The sequence below is a fragment of the Alternaria ethzedia genome, assembly GCF_023757985.1.
Source record: "Alternaria ethzedia strain BMP 0044 chromosome Unknown scaffold_3, whole genome shotgun sequence".
In the NCBI taxonomy this organism is placed as follows: Eukaryota; Fungi; Ascomycota; class Dothideomycetes; order Pleosporales; family Pleosporaceae; genus Alternaria; species Alternaria ethzedia.
Genome location: NW_026056196.1, coordinates 1,717,809 through 1,739,446, shown reverse-complemented (window position 1 = coordinate 1,739,446; position 21,638 = coordinate 1,717,809). Strand labels below are relative to the sequence as shown.

The window sequence follows — 21,638 nt, the reverse complement described above, 5'->3', positions numbered from 1 at the left end:
GCTACAATTGGGATTGGGATTGGTGTGGAAGTTGTCGGGGAAGTGGCGACGTAGCGCTGCGATAGGTAGGTTGAGATGGCGCAGGCGAGCATGTGCTGTGTAGCTGAAGTATCTTCCTTTCTGCCTTCCTCCTCTGTCCCTTGCAAGGTTCCGAGGGCTACACAAACAATGTTGTCGACTTGTACAGTGAGAGCGTCGAGCTGCTGTTGTACACTGGGCCAGAACCTACTTTGTAGCAGACTTGTCTCGATGACTTTCGGGATTCCTTTGTACTCCTCGGAAGTAGAGCAACACGGGCTCGCCTGCTCATGTGTATTCTGAAGGTGATTGGGCTTCAACGCCCTGGTATCACTGAATTCGTACTTAGTATCCTGGTGGCGGGGAGTCCTGATATGCCACGCTGGACGCATCGTGTCAGAAGCACAAATGAAGACCCCGCTGAAACTCAGGCTGACCGCGGGCGAGGGACCAGCTGGGACACGCCCCTTCACGTATCCACCACCTATTACACGTGGTGTATACATAATCGGCATGTCCGGGTCACCTTTACGAATGATCTCGACTTGCTCTGCTGCTTTTTCGAAGAACGCGCGGGTGAAGATTCTTCCGTTGTCCAGGGAAGCTTCGAAAGCCCTAGCATCTTCGAAGACTTGTGGACCGTATGATTGACATTGTTTTTCCCTGTCGTCTTTGATACGTTGAGCCATGTCGCTGCGTTCTTTCCTAAACGATGAGGTTGTGGGGTTTGCGGGAGCTTCTGCCGATTCCGCAATGTCTTTCTGGGCTGACATGGTGTAGTAGAGTCAAGTCTAGGTTCTCAACTGCTGCTTGGTGGACACAGGTCTGGGGCGGAGAAGTGGAACCAGATAAAGTGCCTTTTCTTGCACAACTTTGGACAAGATTGTTGCAGATCTAAAGTATAATTGACCGGGAGGGCAATGGATCCTTCACAGTGCTCAATGTCGAGTGAAATAATGAGCTTGCGGGTTTGTTGAGCGAAAGGCTTTGACGTTGAGACTGTGAAGAATGAATTCCGAAGTTTCAAAGAATACAAACGTTCGTTAGATGGTGAGAGTCGAAATAAAAATCGTGCATTCACTGGAGCGGTGATAGCACTATGTCCATGGCGGTAAGTCTTTGGATCCACCAAGATGTTGAGTAACCCAGAAATCTGAGATGTAAAAGCTTCGTTTTGGTGAACCCCCACAACACTCCTTCACTTAAACTGATCCTCCGTAACACCCTTCCCCATAGCCGCCGTAGAACTAACACCCCCCGACACCATCTTCAACAGATTATCCACATAATTCGCGCCACTCCACTTCTGATGCGTAAGCACATCGACCTTATTCTCCGCTTCCGGCTCCTGGATAATCTCGCCATAAGCACGCATACCCTGCTTCGCATACGCCTTAGAGAACGTATCAGCCATGAGCGCGCTCTGGTGCAGACCAGCGAGCGTGATGAACTGCCAGCAGTAACCCAGCTTGGCCAGGCGCTGGATGTAGGTTTCTTGCTCGTCGCGGGGCATGGCGGCTTTCCAGTTGAAGGAGGGGGAGAGGTTGTATGCTAGTCTGTTGAGATTGTTAGTGCGTGTGAGGGGAAGTGGGTGGAAGAAGACGTACTTCTGCTCGGGCCACACGGCATGCACGCCATCAGCGAATTCTTTAGCCTGCGCGAAGTCGGGCAGCTTTGACTCCATCCATATCATGTCGCAGTAGGGTGCGTATGCGATGGCGCGGTTGATGGCGGTTTGGCAACCGCCTTGGTACCTGTAGTAGCCCTCGCGCGTCCTTGCGGCGTCCCAGTTGAAGTACACATCAACGCCGGTCAGGCCTGCGGCGATGGCGCGTGCTTCTGAGTTGCTCTTGCCCTTGCTCTTCTCCATGAACTCGTTGATCATGCTTTGCTTGTCGACATGTACACCGGCATTTATCGTGTCGATTACGGCCTCGTGGTATAGCTTGAGGTTGGCCTCCTTCGTCCATGCATCTTCGATCGCTTGGAGCTCCGCGCCTGTCTTGCCGGCTTGTTCGGCGGCGTACATCAGCTCGCCCAGAGGCTGGAGGGCAGGGTTTGTGCAGCCTAGAATGTAATGGTGGTCGCGTGGGTCAATGGTAGAAGTGATCAGGGTAGCGGCTTCTGAGTCGGTTCTGGCGACGGCAAGTAGGTCGGTTCCTGTCATTCGAACGTTAGCCCACATCAAATCTGATGGCTGAAGTTCATCGCCTTACCCATGATATCTGCCTGCGCCCTGATAGCGACCAGTCGATTGATATGCTCGCTAATCGGAACCAACACCTTTCCAGCCATATGACCGCACTTCTTTGTTCCTGGTGCTTGATCCTCGATATGTATACCCGCAGCACCCTTCTCGATAAACAGCTTCGTAAGCTTCATGATAGCTGTCAAACCTCCATGTCCAGTATCGGCATCTGCGATAATCGGTCGTAGGTAGTCTACGCTGGCTACTTTCGCACGGTCGGCTTTCGCGGTGGTCAGGCGTTCTTCGCGTTGCTTTCGGTCGTGGAAAAGCTGTGCCATGAATAGGTGGCCAACTTTGTTGGGGACGGTTGTCTTTTGTTCGTTAGCTTTCGTTCCCCATCACCGTCCATTGCTGCAACTTACGTAGGGGTAGTCTGCTAGATCTGGACCTGGCTCGTCGGTCGATGAAGCTGTTGAGGATGCTTGCCACCCAGAAACGTAAACAGTGTCCAGATACTTCGCCATCTGTGTGACCATGACAGGGTCAAGGCATCCGTATGTGTAGCTGACGTCGTTGTTCTACATATTGTCAGCTCGCATACTTGATGTCTAAAACGACTACCATACCTTGAAGCGTCCTTCCACAATCTCCCAAAGCTTCTTCGACTGGTGATTGCTTGGGTAGGTGATCTTGAGGTTACCTCTCTTCGACACAATATCCTCAGCCGTAAACGGCCTCCTCGTATACCTCCATCTTGAGTCCGTCCACCACTGCTTAACTTCCTGAACTTCCTTCTGGAACTGCGCGTCCTCGGCGTCAATGTTCGCCATGATGAATGGTGTCTAAGATGTGTAATAACAGCAAAGAAGCTAAGTTATTTCGACACGACTGGTGTGTGTCTGGAGAAATATGGACAAAAAACAAGAGGGAAAGCTTGTCCTTTGATAAAGATGACCAGCAATGACACCACACTTACTCTAGCCTCGGTCTACGCAGCCAGGAACCTTGGGGGGAAAGCCAAGCGTCTTATAACCATAGCCATCAGCATACTCACACCAGCACGGCTAGCACAGCACCCCAAGGGAGCTCGGGGACGACCGGCTGGACGCACCATTGGCCCGACTGCTGCATCCTCGGAAGCTGGCAGCAACGTCTAGCGCTGGCCATGGCACTTGCTCGAGCGTTGTTTTGCGTTGCCCTCGGCCCAAGGGGAATTGACGTTTTGGAAGGCTGACCAGTGTAGATCGGGGTGGGGATGGGGGACCAGCGGAACCGTGACGGGGATGACGTTTGCCAATGGTCTTGGGTCAACTCGTTACAGACAGAGCTGCATCCTTCGTTGTCATCCTACTCCTTTATCACGGTTCCCATCTCGATGCATTGGAGATGATGTTCAGCATGACACGCGACAGTATGCTGCAGCTTCACATGTCGATGTTCCGTCCCTCTGCTTAGCTGGTTTTCTGGTGCATGTGAAGACGCACGCCAAAATCTGGGGTCGCGTGTCGTTAGCGTCGCGCGGGTTTTACCTCGGTTGATCCTGTCCGGAAAAGGCCTGAACCGCTATTGATCTGCGACTTTCACGAGCAGGCATCTTCGCTGTTTAGGGCGCTTTTGTCTCGGAAAACACGTGAGTGGTGTCATTGTTGCGTCTGGAATATCTCGGATAAGGCTCGCTCGGCAGCAGTGACGATCCCGGCAAATGCTCGTGACTGGGCGTTGTACCGCCATGTGCATCGCCGTTATTCAGGAAGCATGTTGACGAGTAGAATTGTGGTTAGGAGGAGAGTAATCTACGTTTCATCTGTAACCCTTCAAGGATTCATACATGTGACACGAGTACACCGCCAACACGCTCTTCCCCAAGGACCACCAACCCCAATGATCTATCGCAAGCGCATTGGAGCATGCCGACCAATCCCTCCTCATCACCAAACCTTCTAGACATTCAGCTGACAGCAATCCCAGTGTCGAGCCACCCCAACTCATCAGCTGCCGGGCAGCAATATAACACAGCAAGATCCTGATAATCAGATCCACCAACCCAACTATCTCTGTAAACCCGAAACAAAACCGCTGTGCCAAGAAAAGCTTGGTAACGGTCCTGCGGTACTCGCAAGCGTACTGCTGCCCGAAGTAACCCCGGACATATCTATCCAGCTCTGAGAACGGCCTGGCGCGGATATCGTCGACATTGACCGCGGAATCTTGCGGCGTGACTGAGTACGCAGGGTCGGCGGGCGGGCACCTCAACTTCTTGAGCAACCACCATCTCAGCTCGTCGAGGTAGCTTCTTCGGACTGGTGGCGTATCCTCGTCTTTGAGGCGTATCGATGAGCATTCTGAGAGCAGCAGAGGTAGGAGCTGGGGACGGCACAACCATAATGTCCTGTTCCGTTCGTCGGTGAAGATGCATTCGCGATCGAAAGCCTCGGATATGTAGGTGTAGTGGATAAGTCGCGAGTAGAACGCTGGTGTAAGCACACGGATCTCGATGTTCTTGTACGGTCGGTTCCGACCAGGGACGTGTGTCGTCGCGATTTTGTCGGTGGGGATGTTGGGAACCGACGCCTTGAACGTGATACAAAAGTCTACTTCGGTTTGGTTTACGAGCACGTGTAAGTAGTTTCTGAATACTTTGTAGAGTGTTCTGGGATTGTTAGTTGCATTCGGGTAGTGCTTCACCCGTACTTACATCTCAGCGGAAGTGGGAGGCCGACCAACGCTCGACGTTAGCACCTCCGGCCGGAACCACACATGCAACTTCCTCTTGAAAAAGATCTTGCCAGCTTCTCTGACGATGCGCGGGAACGTTACAAAGCCTACCCACCACCAGCTCAGGATGAACCGCAGAGTTCCGAGGGAGCCCAATTGATTCGGGTCAATTGCCTTTCCAGTAGAGAAGAGGCGAGCTACAAGCTTCCCATGGTCCTTGGAAGATTTCAGGGTAATCGTGTTGTCGATCAGAGGGTTCTCGTAATCCACAGAAGGAAAAGGGTTTTGGGCCTTGAGCGCATACGAACCCTTTCGAGAGTTGAACGGCGAAACATGGAAATCTTTCATCCATACATCGGTAAACTTCGACTTCGCCCGAACAGGTATCTGCGATCCGTGTTCCTCGGATCCAGACGTTTGTTCAGAATCAGATGTGCGCGGCGGACTGGCAGGGGTCGATCCATCAAGCAGATACATGCGTCTTTCTCCAAATGTGTTGTTGACTTCGAGTATCATCTTCACAAGCTGATGTTCGCGATCGTAGATATACCAGAACGAAACCGGATTGAATGCGTAGCCCAAAAAGCGTGGTGCCGTCACCAGATAGGCATACTCCCATTCCGCATCTTCAACATGCTGAGCCCGCAAGTACGACCTCAGCTTCCAGTAGAATCCGGATGCGCCGCCACCTCGTTCCAGATAATCCTCCGCTCTTATCCGCAACCACCATCTACCCAAAGTCTGGTCATCCCCGCCTGCGAACTCTATCCCCTGGTATTTAGCTCCGCTTGGGACGATGGGAAATCCGCATTGAAGGTATGAGTATGCGAAAGCATGGCGCTTCGGAAAGATTCGAGCATGCGACGTTTGGCACGGGAATATCTTTGGCTTTGGCGTTTCCACATCAGATCTCCATCGACTGATATCGGGTGTGTTCGCAATTGGATCCTCGTTGCTGCGAAGACTGCGCCATAAACAAGTCGCGAGGATAGCTAGCGGTATTGCGACGCTGAAGACGGCATATGTACCAGGCGACCCTTCAGCCCAGCCCCTCCAATCATTCCAACTCTTCAACACAGTCGCAACCAACTGCTCTCTCGCCAACCAAGCATACAAAACCCCAAGCACCGAGCAATCCGTGAGGATCCCGCGATCTCCACGCCGCCGTCTAAAAACACATCCTCCGATCCAAACCGCGAGCATCGGTACCTTTCGCCACCCATCCAAAGCAGCAAAAAGCAGCGGCAACCCCACAGCCGCGCATGCGAAAAGGGAAACTCCCGGATCGCGACCGTTACTAGCAATCCGCATTAATGAACGTTTCTGTTAGTATCACCGTGACATTGAGGGACGTTGTGACGTGGATTGCTGGTGGTGCGATAAATGTCAGATCGAAGCGTGGTTTGACGCTAGACCCTTCTCATGAAATGTATATGCAGGATCCCTGAGTAAAGCATAGCCGCCGCGATAATTTCCCCATCTGGAGTTAGTCAGGGCCAGAGCCGCATTTTCGAGGACGGCGAAGAGCTTTGATGAGACGGCGATGTAGGGCTTTTGTTTGAACGCCGACTTGTAGAGCTGGTGGGAAGGAAGACAGGAGGCTGAACCGTTGAGGAAGGTGGGTCTAGATCTATCTCGGCGATATGTGCGTCATCGGGGTTAAGTCGGCATCATCATCAAAGCTATCGTGATGCCGTATACCAATGCACAATCTCCATGACTAGTCTAAACCAAGAATGGCCATGGTACACTCTATGTTCTGAGTAGGCGCCATCGACATCTGAGACCTCCACTGCCTCCCCTCCGCCTCCCCACCCTACCATCAGTGCTCAGCTCGAGCGCGACGCGACGCGACGCCGCCTGCAGTCTACGCGATGACCGGACTTCGAGCCGGCGCCACGATTTGGAATGATACCTCGCACTCGAAAGCAACCAGCAGTGCCAACGCATGCATCTCCTCTCACCCCACCCAATATTAATCCAACGCGAAAATGCTGTTGTTCCATCTGGACGCCTTCTCCCTTCTCGTCCCCATACAACGGATCAGGAATATCGATTCCCCCCTCCGCCCAAGCACATGCCCCAAGCCGCGGGGGGTATAATCACAGTATCGACAAATCAGCCTGTCTCGAATAATAATCGCGTAACCGATGGTTACATTGAACTCCACGTTCTGGGGCGGCTTATCTCAGCCGAGGAACCAGGTTCGGCTACGAGAGCGGTGTTGGTCGCTGACAGGTAAGCAATCGGATTGCCCAAGCAATGAACAGTGAAATCCGGTCTTGGCTTGTATTGCATGGCTGGGCGGGGCGTAAGAACTCCATGGTTGCGCGCCTGCTTTGAGATCTGGCCCTGAAGCTTTCTGCGCGTAGATGATCTTACACTCTTGTAAAATTGAGAGGTCTCAAATGCTGCCTCTGATCAGCCCAGAGAGCCTTGCGGATTTTCTGGTGGTATTGCCGGCACACTAGAGTCAGGAACCGTCGGTCCAGAAGCCAGCGACACAGGCCGAACAAACACAGGCGTCGGACTTGTAAGCGCACGAATACGCGCCCTGAGCTCTTCCTCTTCCGCAGGATGACCAATAGCAATTCGGTCCCGAAGTCCGTCATCTGCATCTTCCTTGGCTGGACAGCAAGCCCGCGTCGGCATCTCCAGGGTACTAATGCTGTCTCTACGGAATCGCAAGTCTCTGTCGATTTCCACGGCGGGTAGTCCGGGAAGCGAGCTGCGCGCCCCGTAGTAATAGTAAGGGCTGCGAGATTGGCGGAAGCCGAGTATACGGTTCAAGATGCGTTTGAAGAGAGGTTGGATGGATGGTGCAGATGCGCAGATGATGGCTGTGTTGATCTCGACTTGGGACCTAGAGTGCGATCAGTTGCTGTCTCAGATCTACATCCTATACAGTATTTACTTACCAGAAAATGATGTATCCCCCGTAATACCGAGCGTGCGATCCGCTATTGGCCCAGAGGTTCAGCCCGCAAAGCCGTACTGCAGATGCTATCGGAATAAGAAGGCTCACAGCAAACACGGCTATGACGGATAGGCGTTTGGCGGTTCGCATACGCAGTGAAAATAGGAGGGGCATGGGAAGAAGTAGAATGATGATGTCGGATGCGATACTCCAGCCTGCTTGCCAGTAGAGAATGATCTTTAAGTCGAAACAGTGGATGGAGCCCCTGTCTCGCAATATAGCAGCGCCGAAAGCGACGGAGGGCTTTTTGGGACATTGAAAGGCGATAACAAAGATCAAGATGATCGTAACAGCGGTGACGATCACGATCGATATGTGAACTAGTCTTCGAAAGGTTCGTTGGGTTGCAAAGCCGAGGTAGACTGGAGGTGGAGGGATTAGATTGACGTGCATTTGGACGACGTAGTCAAGGATTGTACTTACAGACGAGTATTGAGAGCTTGATGAGACCCATTATGAATTGATAACCGATATGGTATGCGTACCCTTCTAACAGTCAGAATGATATTGTATTTGCCAACACAGCTACTTACATGTCGCTACAGCACCTAAGGCGTTGCGGTCCAATTTTAACTGCTCTGCTTTGACCTTGTGGTTTGCTTAGCATGTTGCTGTAGCACGTCCGATGCTTCAAAACACTTATCCTTACCTTTGATCTGACGCCTGGGTTATAATCAACCCCGGAACCAAATAAGAACTGATAATGGTTGCAGGCGCAAAGCCCCCAAGTGAAGACCCACGGTCGATTAGTATATGACAGTTCATAACCTGGTTTCAACTTACTAATGCCGTTGCCATTAAGTAGTCACTTAGATTAACCTTTCTGATGATCCATCCTCGCACGTAGAACCTGATATTGATGAGCACAATGGGACAAGGGTAGAACAACGAGTATAGAAAACGAACCGAACAGCGATCACTACTGTCGAGAGGGCCACCAGGACGAAAGCTGTGATTTCGATAGTGGGCCGCAGATCGTTTGGACTGAACATCTTGACTGCACCCATTCTTGCCCGGCATCGGAATAGTGACGTTGTAGTGGGAGTTGCAGTACGGAATGGACGTTTGCAAATGAGGGCATGGACGACCTGCCGTCAAGTGTACGATACGAAGTACCAAAACTCGTTTCGATGCCCGGCACGGGATGATGATGAATCGAAGGACTGGGAATACCCGTACACTTAGCGAGCCACGAGGTAAACCACGGGCTGGGGACTTGCGCTTTGGTAGCGCCACGATCATCTTGAATACCTAGTCGAGCAGGGCGTTTATCGGCATTCGCGAATCCGTATACCCCACGACCGGCAACCACCATAGGCGTCAGTATGTACCCATGTCATATCGGTATCTGTCAGATGGTGCATTTACTGTGATTAGTACCTTGTGCTCCTAGCTAAGACGTTGTATATTGGAGAAGTGAAATGATGGAGAGCGATGTTGGCCAATCGATCAAGCTGCTGCGTACGTTCACGCTTCTGCTGAACTTCATGGCAATTTCCGGGAGGTGTACCACTTCTTCACGGAGTTCGGCTGTGCTGCTGAGCTGACACCGGCATCTACTGACTCCTGCGTGTCAGGTCATGCAGGCGCAGACGATAAACTTTGCAAAAGTGGTAGGCCAACCAGAATGGCGAAAGCCGATGCGGCGCAGTTGATGACGGCTCTCATCTCAACAAGGTTCTGGAGTGAGGTGCGGTCGAACGTGTTCACGTGCTTTCTGCAGGTTTGTATTGGGGCGCCCGTTCTCAACGTGATGGATGATGCCTGCAACTCGGGGGGTATGATGAGGATTTGACCATGCACTTGGCATATACGTGAGGCGGGGACGGCTTGTGATGCTATGCCACCAAGGGATGATACCGTGTCTGGCCCCCCATCAATGTAATTACCCGCGGCTAGTCCGATGTTGGTGTTTGGCGGGTTCAGCCACTACGAAACGAGCAGCCCCACGGCGCGGCTTGGAGCTGACTGGACGAGTTTGCCTTGCGAGTGCGTCAGAACCAAGCATGAACCGTGAGAAATTCTGCGTCCACGAGACTCGCCCGATTGTTGGGGCTTTGCCATAAACTGTCGACGCAAGGTCGAACTCTCGATCGGGAGCAGGGATATTAGACATGGTAATCGAGGCCTGGCGAGCGATCACAAGAACTTGGTTCGACCACATGGAGGGGACCGCGGAGAAGAAAAGCGTGGAAGCATGATGGAAGCGCAGAGGTCATTAAACGTGAATGTCCTGCATGCATGCGCATGGAGGGATCCGGAGAGCGACCAGGCCGTGCCAATGAACTGTGCCGTTACCAGGCATAGCAGAGTGGCATTTGGATCAGCGAGCGGAAATGATGGGAAACGTTTGATCTGAAACCTGAGCGAGACTCGTCGCACGTTGAAAGGCGTTGTTGTTGGCGGGCATTGGCAAGGCATTGGACAGCGGGTGCGCGAGATGAGCTAGGGGAAGCGTTCTAGTCTCCCAGGCACATTCAGGGTCTTGGGCATACGTCAGCACGCCGTGATGATCAACAACCCAAAGTACGAGGGAGAGGAGACTGTCAACATAGACCTGCGCAGTGCTATACTACGTGCAAACTTCACTCATACAGTCTCATTGAATACCTTGTCAGTTTCCACCACTGAATCTATCGATATCATTCACTGTAGCGCAAGACAGCCCAAGGCCTGTTGATTAAAGGTCAAGGGTGTATCCCACTCGGCAACTTCCCTGAACTTGGAAAGCGACGATAGCCACCGCGTGACGACACAGGGACAGGTTTATTGCTTGCCATAGGCCCGACTCGCAGCTTCTTGTATAGGGCGCCCATCTCGCCTCTTGCGCTGTTTTCCACCTCGCGACATAGACAGAGCAGATATCACCATGAGCGCAACCAACACGGCAGCCGCAGCCCCTCAGCAGCCCAACCCGCCCGCATCCGTCGCACCCGCATCGAGCGCGACCAAGTCGACCGACGATGGCAGCATCCTGAGCAAGGGAAAGAAGCTCCTGGGCCTAGGCAAGAAGAAGGATTCAGAGGCCGGTAAACAGCCAACAGAGAGCGCATCAACAACCACGACTCCGACACTGCTCCCCTCGCCCCCAATGTCACCGCCCGAGCAACGAGCATCACCGCGAGGAAGCCCGCGCATGCTGCCCATTGGCGCATCTCCTGGACGGCGCATCCGCTCTACGTCGCCCGGTCTTCACAGTCCCGCGTCGTCGCTCATCTTCGAGCGCAATGTACAGGAGCCCGAGCCCTCAGCCGACGTGCCTGCCCACATCAAGACGGAAGACCACATACCCCCCGCGCTGGATGCGACGTCCCTAGCAATTACCGACAACCACCTCAACCCCGACGAGGTGGAAATTATAACACACACGGCGCATCAGCCAGCCGCCGTCGCAGTTGCGGGCAGCATGACCGACTCCCTGCACTCGCCACCTCTCCCTCACACAGAATCCGTGGCGTCCAGCCATGCTGACGTGCCAGACTCAGCACCCGGATACGGCTCGCTGGACACGGCGGATCCCCGGCGCTTGAGCTTCATTTCATTCGCAGACGTGGTGCAGGCAGAGCATGTTGAGCATGACAGGCAGGAAGTGTTGGGCGCCACGTCGACGGAGGCTCTGCAGTTTATGAGCCTCTCGTCGACGGCGAACCGATCGCCCTCGCCAGTGCGGTCTGCGGCGTCTTCGCCCCCAACCACAAGCGGAGCAGCTTCGCCCAAGCACGCGGATCTGTCGCGCACGCGGTCGCCGGCGAGTCCTACGTCACCTGTCGTGCTCGGCAGCCCACACCCAGCGTCGGGCGAAGAGCTGCCAGTGCAAATTGAAACAATGCGACAGGCGCTGCGCAAGACGCACTCGGGCGACCTCAGCGGTGCGCGCTCGCAGCCATTGAGCGCGGCGAGTGTGGAGGAGAGCGCGGCTGACAAGCCCCCGTTCAAGTGAGGAGCATGGACATGGGAAGGGACCAATTTGATTTTGCAATGTTGGGAGGTTATAGGCAGGCAGTGGGGTTATTGGGAGGTTCAGATATCCACGAGGCGCCGTTTGCAGTCGTTGTTCGATACCAATGCTGAGAATGCGGAGAATGCTGAGAGAATGCTAGTTATATGTTGCGTGTTATCTTATGCTGTGATCTACAGTCGTCTCCCCTGCATACATGTCGATTCTAGAATCGGTGAAGCAGATAGATGAGACGTCGGGCACAGGGACGTTGGGCACCCAAGCGCAGCTGGGTAGAGTCGTCAGCTGGCGTCGCGGTGCTTGGGCCGGGGCGCGGTGATTTAGCGATGCATCTCAGCGGCGCCAAGGCTGGGTGCTAGTCGTGGCCATGTTGGCTCGCTAGGGCTGGCGGTGGGCCTCTGACTACCTAACGACAGACCATTTTGCCCGCGCAACGAGGCCTGCGATGCGCCTCACGACACCAGACGCCAGTCCCGCCGCGCCCCCGCCGCCCTCGTCCGCCGTCACCGCACTCCCGCCAGCGCAACGGCGACCAGCTGCCAGAGCCGGGCCGCCTGTCGTGTGTCAATGAGCAGCAGACGACACCGCAGCGGTCCGCATCCATGGACCAGCAGACGCAGCAGCGACGCAGCCGGAGGGAGGTGAGCGCCTCCGAGGCCGCCCAGGGCGTCTACTCCCTCCACGAGCGCGACGACGTCCGCCATGCCCACACCATCCGCACCGTCACCCCCGACGACCCGCCGCCGCCGCCCTCGCAGACGACCACCACCTCGACGAACACGGCCACGGCCACGATCCCCGAGGACGGCCTGCCCGTGCAGACGTTCCAGTCCCCGCCCAACAGCCCCCGCTCCCACAACAGCCAGCTCAGCAACTCGCAGCGCACCGCCAACCCGCGCCAGTACGTCGCCCGCGCCTCGAGCGACTCCGAGTACCGCAATGCGCGCGAGCAGACACGGCCCCGGACCCGCACCCTCGAGGAGCGCAGCACCCGCGAGCGCTCGCCCTCTTCCGTCTTTGGCTCCGGCCGCCACCGCATCGGCTCCGTCGCCAGCAACCAGAGCAACTACCAGAGCCTCGAGGAGTCGGTCGTCACTTCCATCGGCCACATCTCCACCATCTCCCCGCCCCAGCAGCCGCCCCGGACCTCGAGCACCAACAGCCGCAGCCGCCTCACCAAGCAGCAGCAGCAACAGCAGGCGGCCGCCCACCGCTCCACCTCGCCCGTTCTCTCGCCCTCCAATGTCCCGCCCGACTCGTGGGTCTCGCCCGTCCCGGCATCTGACGCTAAGAAGCTCAAGGCCCTCATGCGCTCCACGTGCGGCAAGATGCAGGGTCTGCTGGCCTTCCGCCGCGGCGAACCAAACCCCTGGGGCCTGTCGTACTGCTACATCAACGACGAGGCCGGCAGCCTGGTCTACGAGCCCAAGAACGACACGTCGTACACCCGCACCCTCATACCCGATCTCCGCGGCTGCCATGTCAAGAGCGCATACGACGGCGAAGCCTACACGGCCTACATCCACGTCGTCGTCCACAACTCGAAGCTCGAAGTCCACCTGCGCCCGCCGACCCAGGAAGAGTTCGACTCGTGGTTCGCCGCCCTCTTGTGCTGGTCGCCCATGCGTCCCAAGGGCATCCAGAACAGGATGGCCAAGCCCCAGGCGCCCGTCATGATCGAGCGCCGCCTGCCAGACAGCCGACGGCATTCCGAGGTGTCGCTCCTCAAAGACTCGCCCAAGAAGGAAGCGCCCATCATCAAAGTCGGCAAGATGATCTACTGGGACACTAGTGTGACTTACAGCAGCAATACAGGTACCGCCAAGAACAACGGGCAAGGGGGACGTCCACAGGCGTACAGAGTCCAGAGCCACGGATCCCGCCGCTGGAGAAGAGTGTCGTGCACGCTCCGTGAGAACGGAGAGCTCAAGCTCTACTCCGACACCGACGTCACCCTTGTTTCCACCGTTCAGCTTTCCCAGCTTTCCCGATGCGCCGTTCAGCGATTGGATCCCTCCGTTTTGGATAACGAATTTTGCATTGCCATATATCCCCAGTATACCGCTGCTTCTTCTCCTGCATTAACAATCCTGCGTCCCATATTCCTATCGCTAGAGTCACGAGTTCTGTACGAGGTCTGGATTGTCCTCCTACGCGCCTTCACCGTTCCGCAACTATATGGCCCCAAGTCGCCGGATGCCATGACCGACGAGGGCACTTTGTCGCCGTCTTTCGGCACCCAAGACATGTTCCGCATGGAGAAGTCATTGTTCGTAAGGGTCATTGAAGCGAAATTGATTCCGCCTGTTAGCCCCAAGGTCTCGGATAGCAACGGAACGACCCCGATACGACCGTCTTCGTCTGCCACAACCAACCCGGGTGGCTATCTCGTTGAAGTGCTACTAGACGGAGAGACACGTTCACGAACCACGGTCAAGAGCGAAGGCAACAATCCTTTCTGGAGAGAAGAGTTTGAATTCCTGGATCTACCTGCTCTACACACCGCCTCATTACTCCTGAAAAAGCGACCGCCGAGCTACAACCGCACCGAAAAGAGCGGTTTCGAGGCCACCAACTCCGACCCATATGTCTCCGAGGGTGGTTACGCTGGCATCTCTTTCGATCAGACTGTAGGAAAAACCGACATCTATCTGGACGACCTCGGCCCGAATCAAGAGATGGAGAAGTGGTGGCCGCTGATCAACATGTATGGAAACAGTGTCGGCGAGGTACTCGTCAAAGTTAGCAGCGAGGAATGCGCGATCCTCATGGCTCGCGACTACTACCCACTTTCGGAACTCCTTCACAGGTTTTCCAACGGAATAACACTCCAGATCGCCCAGATGATCCCGAACGAGCTCAGAAGATTATCAGAATATCTGTTGAACATCTTCCAGGTGTCCGGGGCAGCTGGCGAGTGGATATGCGCGCTAGTCGAAGAAGAGATTGATGGCACATTGAAAGAGTCGCCTGCTAGTCGGTTACGGTTCAGTAAAAGACTGGGATCAAGTGAATCGAATGAATCCTCGCTGGCCACCTTTGGTTCTGCTAGCGACCGCGAGCTCTTCGTTCGCGACATGGGTAACAACGCCAAACTGGAGGCCAATCTGCTCTTCCGCGGTAACACCTTGCTCACGAAGTCACTGGATCTGCACATGAAGCGACTTGGGAAAGAGTACCTGGAAGAGACCCTGAGCGAGAAGCTGAGAGAGATCAACACCAAAGACCCCGATTGTGAAGTTGATCCAAACAAAGTCACTTCACAACACGAACTAGACCGGAACTGGAGAAGGCTGATCAACTGTACTGAAGAAGTTTGGCGAGCCATCTACAACTCCGTGGCGAGGTGTCCACAGGAGCTGAGATTGATCTTCAGGCACATCAGGGCCTGTGCTGACGACCGCTATGGAGACTACCTCCGGACGGTGCAGTACAGCAGTGTCTCTGGCTTCCTTTTCTTGCGCTTCTTCGTTCCAGCGGTGCTGAACCCGAAACTCTTTGGCTTACTGAAAGGTGCGAAGTTCTCCACTTCTGCTCTAACCATCTCGCTAACAGTCATCTAGATCACCCCAAGGTCAAAGCTCGAAGAACGTTCACGCTCATTGCAAAGTCACTGCAAGGTCTGGCGAACATGTCTTCATTTGGCACCAAAGAAGCATGGATGGAGCCCATGAACCAATTCCTCACCACGCATCGGCAAGAGTTCAAGAAGTATCTCGACGACATCTGCTCAATATCAACCACTTCGCAACCCGCACCGCCGATACCGCCATCCTACAGTACTCCGATCGCCATTCTTCATCGTCTGCCTCCGACGTTCAAAGAAGGGTTTCCATCGTTACCCTATCTCATCGATCATTCACGCAACTTTGCAATGCTCGTCAACCTCTGGCTAGACAACACGCAGAAGAGTGCGCCTGACATACAAGCCACGGACGGTGATCTCCTCCGTTTTCACAACATCTGTCTGTCTCTAAGCGAGCGCACCAAGGATTGCCTGAATCGCGCTGAACCTGCCGAACGGCCTTCATCGTCACTGAGTGTCAAGTGGGAAGAGTTGGTCGAGCAGCTCCAAGGGGCGCAAATCGACACGTCACGAGGTGCAGCAACGAGGAATCGTGGACCAATACTGGAAGAAGAGATGGAGGAAACCCCGCTATCTCCAGGCGGTGGTGATGACTATTCGTCTTCGTCTACCAGCACACCCATCACAATGCAGCCACCACCTCGGGCACGGCATCAGCAAAATTCGAGCATCTCAGCATCTCAGAGCTCTTTGAAGAGCAACAGCTCGGCCACCATATCTTACACAAACCCCTTTGCGAAGAAGCAATGGTCTGGTCAATACACGCCGTCAGGGAACGACTCGGTAAATGCCTCGCAGTCCGCGTCTGCTTCGGCCAGTGCATCAGCATCGGCAACCGAGGATACACCACCGGGGTCCAGCGATGGTCTTCACATGGCCCCTGCGCCTTCCTACCCGCAAGCCTTGACTACGACGACCACGACCACGATATCTACATCTACCTCTACACAGTCCTTCAACTACAGCAATCCAAACTCTCATATCAACCAACAAAGACCTGCCGCTGTGTCCACAAATTCGCTTGTCGGAAGACCACCTCGTTCAGCAGGCGGTCAGAGTATGGAAAACAGCGACAGCGGCAGTATCGCAGAAGAGGAGTACACAACCGCCCTCCCCGCCTTCTCCGAGAAAGCCACCAAAGAGAAGAAGGAACGCGGCTTCCGAGGCGTCCTCCCCTTCCAACGCAAAGGCAAGCGCAAGGACAAAGACAAGGAGAAAGAGGATAAAAAAGACAAGGAACGAGACAAGGAAAACCGCAAAGATAAAGGCAAGGACAAAAGCCGCGACCGCAGCCGCAGCGCCGAACGCGGAACCAGCGCCCTCGGCGGCCACCAGAGCTACAACGACAACATGGGCAGCATGCGCGGCAAACACACGACCCGCGGCGAAGACCGTGACGAGGAATTCTGACTCCATGGATGGTTTACCGAGAGTCCGCGCGCGATTGCTAGACGCGAAATCAAGAGGAGGAAGAGCGCGGGTGAACTTTTGGATAAAGCGAGTCCGTCGTAGTGATGATATCTTGCTTTCGGAAACTCTTTTTCGCTCGTTGTCTCTGTTCTGTCCCAGGGCGGCTACCACATCTACTGATTGGCAATTATCACAAAAGCTAAAAAGCTTGTACTACATACACACTCAGATGTTGCATCATCGCCTTGCGTTTTGGGTGGACTAGACGTACGTTGGTACAACAAAAACGCTTGCATGGCATGGGCATAACACAACAACAAAGGCGGAGGCTGGTTCTGAGACGATTTCATCTGAACCATGTTTACTACTCGCGACGAAAGTTTTGACGTTTTTACATATGGCGCGTTAGAGCGATGACTTGTTTGTTTATCGTCTTGGTCTTGGGGTTTTTGATTCATTTAGATTTTCATTCTAGGGGGGTTGGCATGACAGGGTAGCCTGGCAGGTAGTAAGGCATTTTAGGTCGGTTGAGGGGATGGATCGGTTGACGAGGTACGTTTCTTTTTGGGTGTACATAGCATTTGCAAAGTTTGGGGTTATGCATAGATATCAATGTGGTTGTTTGTCATGAACTTCTGTTCCACAATCTGCGAAGTGACTGTTGTGTTTGTCGAGAGTAGTACTTGTATAAAATGCTGTCTATTACACTGACGAATAAACTGGTATCTATCCCTTTTCTCTACCACCACTCCTCCACTTCCTCTGCTTCGTCATGCTTCTCGTGATCAATATCACGCAAACAACTCTCGCAGTCCTAATCGAAGTTGAAGGCATTCTGATAAACCTTCTTCTCCTTCTCCTTCCGCGCCTGCACCCTCTTCTTCACTACATCCAACTCTTTGACAATCGCCGCATCGCCCGGCGCAAGCTTGAGCGCCGCATTCAGATCCGCCAACGCCTCGTCCTCGTTCTTCTTGCCCGCCTTAGCCTGCGCCCGCCTGAAGAGCGCCTTCGCCTTGTCTTTATCCGTGATACCCTCAATGTCCAGCGCCTTGGTCGCGCTCTCCGCCGCGTCACTATATGCACCCGTCTTGTTCTGCAACAGCGCGCTGTTGGAGTAAAGGGAGATCTTCAGGGCTTGCAGTTTGGGCCAGAGGTCTGCAGGGTCGTCGTCGAGAGGGGCGGGGTACTCGTGGAGGTAGCGGATCCCTTTTGAGTATTTGGTAATGCCTAGTTTGAGGTCGCCTTTCTTGAACGCGTCGTTGCCCATGTCCTTTAGCTTGGTGGCAATCTCGAGTATCTCCTCGCCTTTCCACTCATCGTCGCTGCTGGCCTTTTGGTCTTCGGGGAAGTCTTCGTAGGGGTCGCCGGTTGCGTCCGAGATCTTTTCTGTCGCTTTGTCGTAGTCTTCGCCGGTGAGCTCGCCGCAGTCGATGATGGTCGCGTCGTGGAATGGCTTATCTCCGCTCTGCGTCTTGAGGTTCTCGATCTGGCGCACGATGCTCTTGCCGTTGATGACTTCGCCGAAGACGACGTGCTTCTTGTCGAGGTGCGGTGTGGGGACAGTGGTTACAAAGAACTGGGAGCCGTTTGTTCCTGGGCCGGCATTCGCCATACTAAGCAAGAACGGCTTGTCGTGCACCTTCTCGAAGTTCTCGTCTTCGAACTTCTCCCCATATATACTGCAGAGGTGAAGATGCCCAGTCAGTGTATGTCTCACATGCATTTCGTACGGCCACAGCTTACCTCTCACCCCCTGTGCCATTGCCCTGTGTGAAGTCACCGCCCTGGATCATGAAGCCCTTGATGACGCGGTGGAAGCCTGAGTTCTTGTAGTGCAGCGGCTTGCCGGATGCGCCTTCGCCTTTCTCGCCGGTACATAGTGCGCGGAAGTTCTCGGCGGTCTTGGGAACGATGTCGCTGTACTAAAGAGCTGTTAGGTTTTGTGTTTGAGCGGATTGGAATGTATGCGCGTGCAGAGTATGGGAGGTTGAGGAACGTACGAGCTCGAAAGCAACACGGCCAGCTTTCACGCCGCCGATGGCGATGTCAAAGAAGACGCGAGGGCGCTCTGGAGCTTGTTAGCAGGACTCTCTTGGGCTCCCAAAGCCTATAGATAGGCTTGTGTTGAAGTTACTTACTCGTGTCAGCCATGATCGCGGAATTGCTATAATTGTTGCGTGGGTATGTCGTAGATGAGCGAAAGATGTCAATGTTCAAGCACTGAGGATATCAACAAAGTTGCAGAAGTCGGAGTTTATGTGCGAGGCTGAAGAAAAGCACGGTGATAGCTGTCCAGAACTTTCTACGGAAGCTACAGCCTACAGCTTCATGCCGCGCCAAGCCCGCCTTTACACATCGGTGGGACCATTGGCAGGCGCAACCATGTTGGCTAGATTCTCTAGGAAGACTGTACTATATTCATACAACAACAATATGGTTCGCATTAACAGCATAGTCACTGGTGAAGGTGCTTCTTTGAGCTTGTTGTGTCTTGTAAACATTGACATGATGCTCGCGATGAGGGGCAACGCGGGGCAGTGACCGGGCTTCGTCTTAGCTACACTCCGAAAGCTATACAGCAAGCCTCAGCGCTAAACTCGCAAACATCACCCGAACGGTCAGCAACAATGTCATGGCATATGCATCTTGATCACTTCTAGGCGCAAATCTACTCCTATTTGCTCACCGATCTCTTCCATTTCGAAAATAATAGTAAGCTCAAAAACGCCATTTGCAACCAGGTATCCACGCGTATAAGAATAGAAGCACTTTTCCAACTGATGCCAACGCCAAAGACACAATCTCTATGCGCATAACATTATCGTCTTGCCGACATGGAGAAAGGGAGAGCTGTCGATACTAGCTCATTGTGTTCGTAGTGGTAGGTGAAACCACCCTGCAGTGTCCGTCGCAGCGCGTTCAGCCTCTGCAACTTCCACCACTTGTCGATTCTGACCTCGACATTCTTGTTGATCTTGACCTTCATCCTGCCCGCTCCGTAGGCCTTGCCAGTCTCTTCGTGAAGAGCAGTGGAATATGCGGGGCCGCGCGATGGCTTCTCAACCGAATTGCGGATGTCTGCGAAAGACGAGTGTAGTGCCTTGCGGTCCTTCTTAGATATGCGGCGTGTCGAAACGTTGGCGAGTTCGTCGAGCGTGTGCATGAGCTGATCCTGTCGTCGCCAGACTGTGTAGCGCTTGACTAACCGCTCGCCGTCGCGGACGTGCTCTGGGTCGTCGGAGTCTGCCTCTTCCTGCACCTGTTCGTCCTCTTCTTGTGGAGTGAGGGACTTTTCGTACAGGAGCGCTATGTTCTCGCCTGCTGCAATTTGGACACCAGAGTCGGCACTCTCAAGCTGCTCGACAAACGCTTCCATTGCAGCCTCCGTTTCCTCTTCCAGATCATCAATCTCGGTTGCGAGGAGACCCCACTCTTCCAAAGCAGCAATCACGACATTGCCCTCGTCTTGGGCGTCAATCGATGCGCCGTCTGACTCTATTATCTCAATGAAGAGGTTCATGATATCCAGGATCTCATCGTCGCCGGCCCCAGCAAAGAAGGCAGTCGTGCCGAGTGTGTGGATCGCGTTCACTTTGATTGCGACTGAGGAAGAGGATTGTATCGATCGCTTTAGTTGGTCGGAAACGTCGTCGTAGATGCTGTCGGAATCGAGAGTTACGGCGGTGACAGCGAGTGCTGGCGAGCGTTAGTAAAGGCCTATCTACGGTGTTTGCGCTTGTACATACCTTTTAGGGCTTTGACAACCTCGGCCTCTGTCGTCTCCTGTCTAATGCTCTTAATCATGGACGAGACAAGCTCATTCACATGTCCCTCAACCTCATCCCTCGCATAGCGGGCCATGAGTACGTGTGCGTAGGCATTCAGGCTTTCGGTGCGCCCCTCGGTGCTGCTGCGCTTGAGGTTGGTGATTTGTTCGATGCGCGTATTGAGCTCGGCCTTCCACGCGTCTTCGGGTATGTTGATGTCCTCGCCGTTGAGTACATCGTCGATGGATGCCGTGCTGTGAGGAATGTCAGTACGTGTTCGCGCGAAGGTGGCTAGACGCGATGATGTCACCGGTGCAGTCGCGATGTGGGGAAAATCAAAAAAGTTATGCGCAGACTGAAACTTACCTCCAAGCAGTTCCGTCGCTGAAGCCGTCTTCGTCTGAAGAGTCCTGTCGACTGCGACTGGCGGCGCGCGACTGTGCCGGCGAGCCTGCCGCTGACGTTGTCTTTGAGGCTGTCGTGGATACGACGCGCGAGCGGGCCTTGCGCGACATAGTCTTATGGCTCTCGAGAGCCTGTTTTCGGAGGTCTCGCATGTTGGGCTATGGCTGATAGAGTTCTGGTGAAACTATAATATATGCCTGTAGAGGCTGAAGTTTGCTCGGTGTGGCGGAACCAAGGTTGGACTGCGGGGAAAACAAGGTGAAGGCAGTTATTGAAATGGTAAAGACTCTGTGAACTGGATTGTGTAGAAATATAAGTGCGGTGTGAAAGACATGAGTATGAGTCAGAGCAAAAGTCAACCAAGGTATAGGTTGCAAAGGTACGAGGACGTGTGGTGGTGCAGGAGGCAACTTGCAAGTGTCAGATGTTCATCCATCCATACGACCTCTCCCGATTCCATGGCTGCCCAAAGTGCGCTAACCAAGACCTACGTCATTATAGTTCTGTCTTCTTCCAGACTGTACCTAGGTATACTAATCTCCTTCTTACCTTCCGGCAATATCGAAGTATGTAGTAAATCAGCAATCACCGTTATCCAGCGAGCACCCAGC

The 21,638-nt window shown here is 54.1% G+C and overlaps 6 protein-coding genes across 6 annotated transcripts; 2 read left to right on the top strand and 4 right to left on the bottom strand.

The window, feature by feature from the left end:
* Window positions 1-1,216: 1,216 nt before the first annotated feature.
* ICL1 (isocitrate lyase 1) lies at window positions 1,217-3,036 on the bottom strand (the record flags this gene model as incomplete). Its single annotated transcript, XM_049373711.1, has 5 exons — window positions 1,217-1,574; window positions 1,626-2,178; window positions 2,235-2,577; window positions 2,629-2,784; window positions 2,833-3,036. 5 exons carry the CDS (start codon window positions 3,034-3,036, stop codon window positions 1,217-1,219), a joined length of 1,614 nt encoding a protein of 537 aa, XP_049237081.1.
* Window positions 3,037-4,254: 1,218 nt separating this feature from the next.
* On the bottom strand, window positions 4,255-5,437 carry J4E87_002071 (uncharacterized protein; the record flags this gene model as incomplete). Its single annotated transcript, XM_049373710.1, has 3 exons — window positions 4,255-4,282; window positions 4,332-4,856; window positions 4,902-5,437. 3 exons carry the CDS (start codon window positions 5,435-5,437, stop codon window positions 4,255-4,257), a joined length of 1,089 nt encoding a protein of 362 aa, XP_049237080.1.
* Window positions 5,438-10,767: 5,330 nt separating this feature from the next.
* On the top strand, window positions 10,768-11,838 carry J4E87_002070 (uncharacterized protein; the record flags this gene model as incomplete). The annotated part of the gene is made up of 1 exon (XM_049373709.1): window positions 10,768-11,838. The coding sequence occupies one exon, from the start codon at window positions 10,768-10,770 to the stop codon at window positions 11,836-11,838; it is 1,071 nt and encodes a 356-aa protein (XP_049237079.1).
* Window positions 11,839-12,458: 620 nt separating this feature from the next.
* J4E87_002069 (uncharacterized protein) lies at window positions 12,459-16,852 on the top strand (the record flags this gene model as incomplete). The annotated part of the gene is made up of 2 exons (XM_049373708.1): window positions 12,459-15,369; window positions 15,420-16,852. The coding sequence occupies 2 exons, from the start codon at window positions 12,459-12,461 to the stop codon at window positions 16,850-16,852; spliced, it is 4,344 nt and encodes a 1,447-aa protein (XP_049237078.1).
* An 814-nt stretch (window positions 16,853-17,666) lies between these two features.
* On the bottom strand, window positions 17,667-19,185 carry CPR6 (peptidyl-prolyl cis-trans isomerase cpr6; the record flags this gene model as incomplete). Its single annotated transcript, XM_049373707.1, has 5 exons — window positions 17,667-18,534; window positions 18,599-18,777; window positions 18,856-18,923; window positions 18,994-19,019; window positions 19,178-19,185. 5 exons carry the CDS (start codon window positions 19,183-19,185, stop codon window positions 17,667-17,669), a joined length of 1,149 nt encoding a protein of 382 aa, XP_049237077.1.
* A 488-nt stretch (window positions 19,186-19,673) lies between these two features.
* On the bottom strand, window positions 19,674-21,179 carry J4E87_002067 (uncharacterized protein; the record flags this gene model as incomplete). Its single annotated transcript, XM_049373706.1, has 3 exons — window positions 19,674-20,551; window positions 20,602-20,876; window positions 20,989-21,179. The coding sequence occupies 3 exons, from the start codon at window positions 21,177-21,179 to the stop codon at window positions 19,674-19,676; spliced, it is 1,344 nt and encodes a 447-aa protein (XP_049237076.1).
* Between the last annotated feature and the right edge of the window lie 459 nt (window positions 21,180-21,638).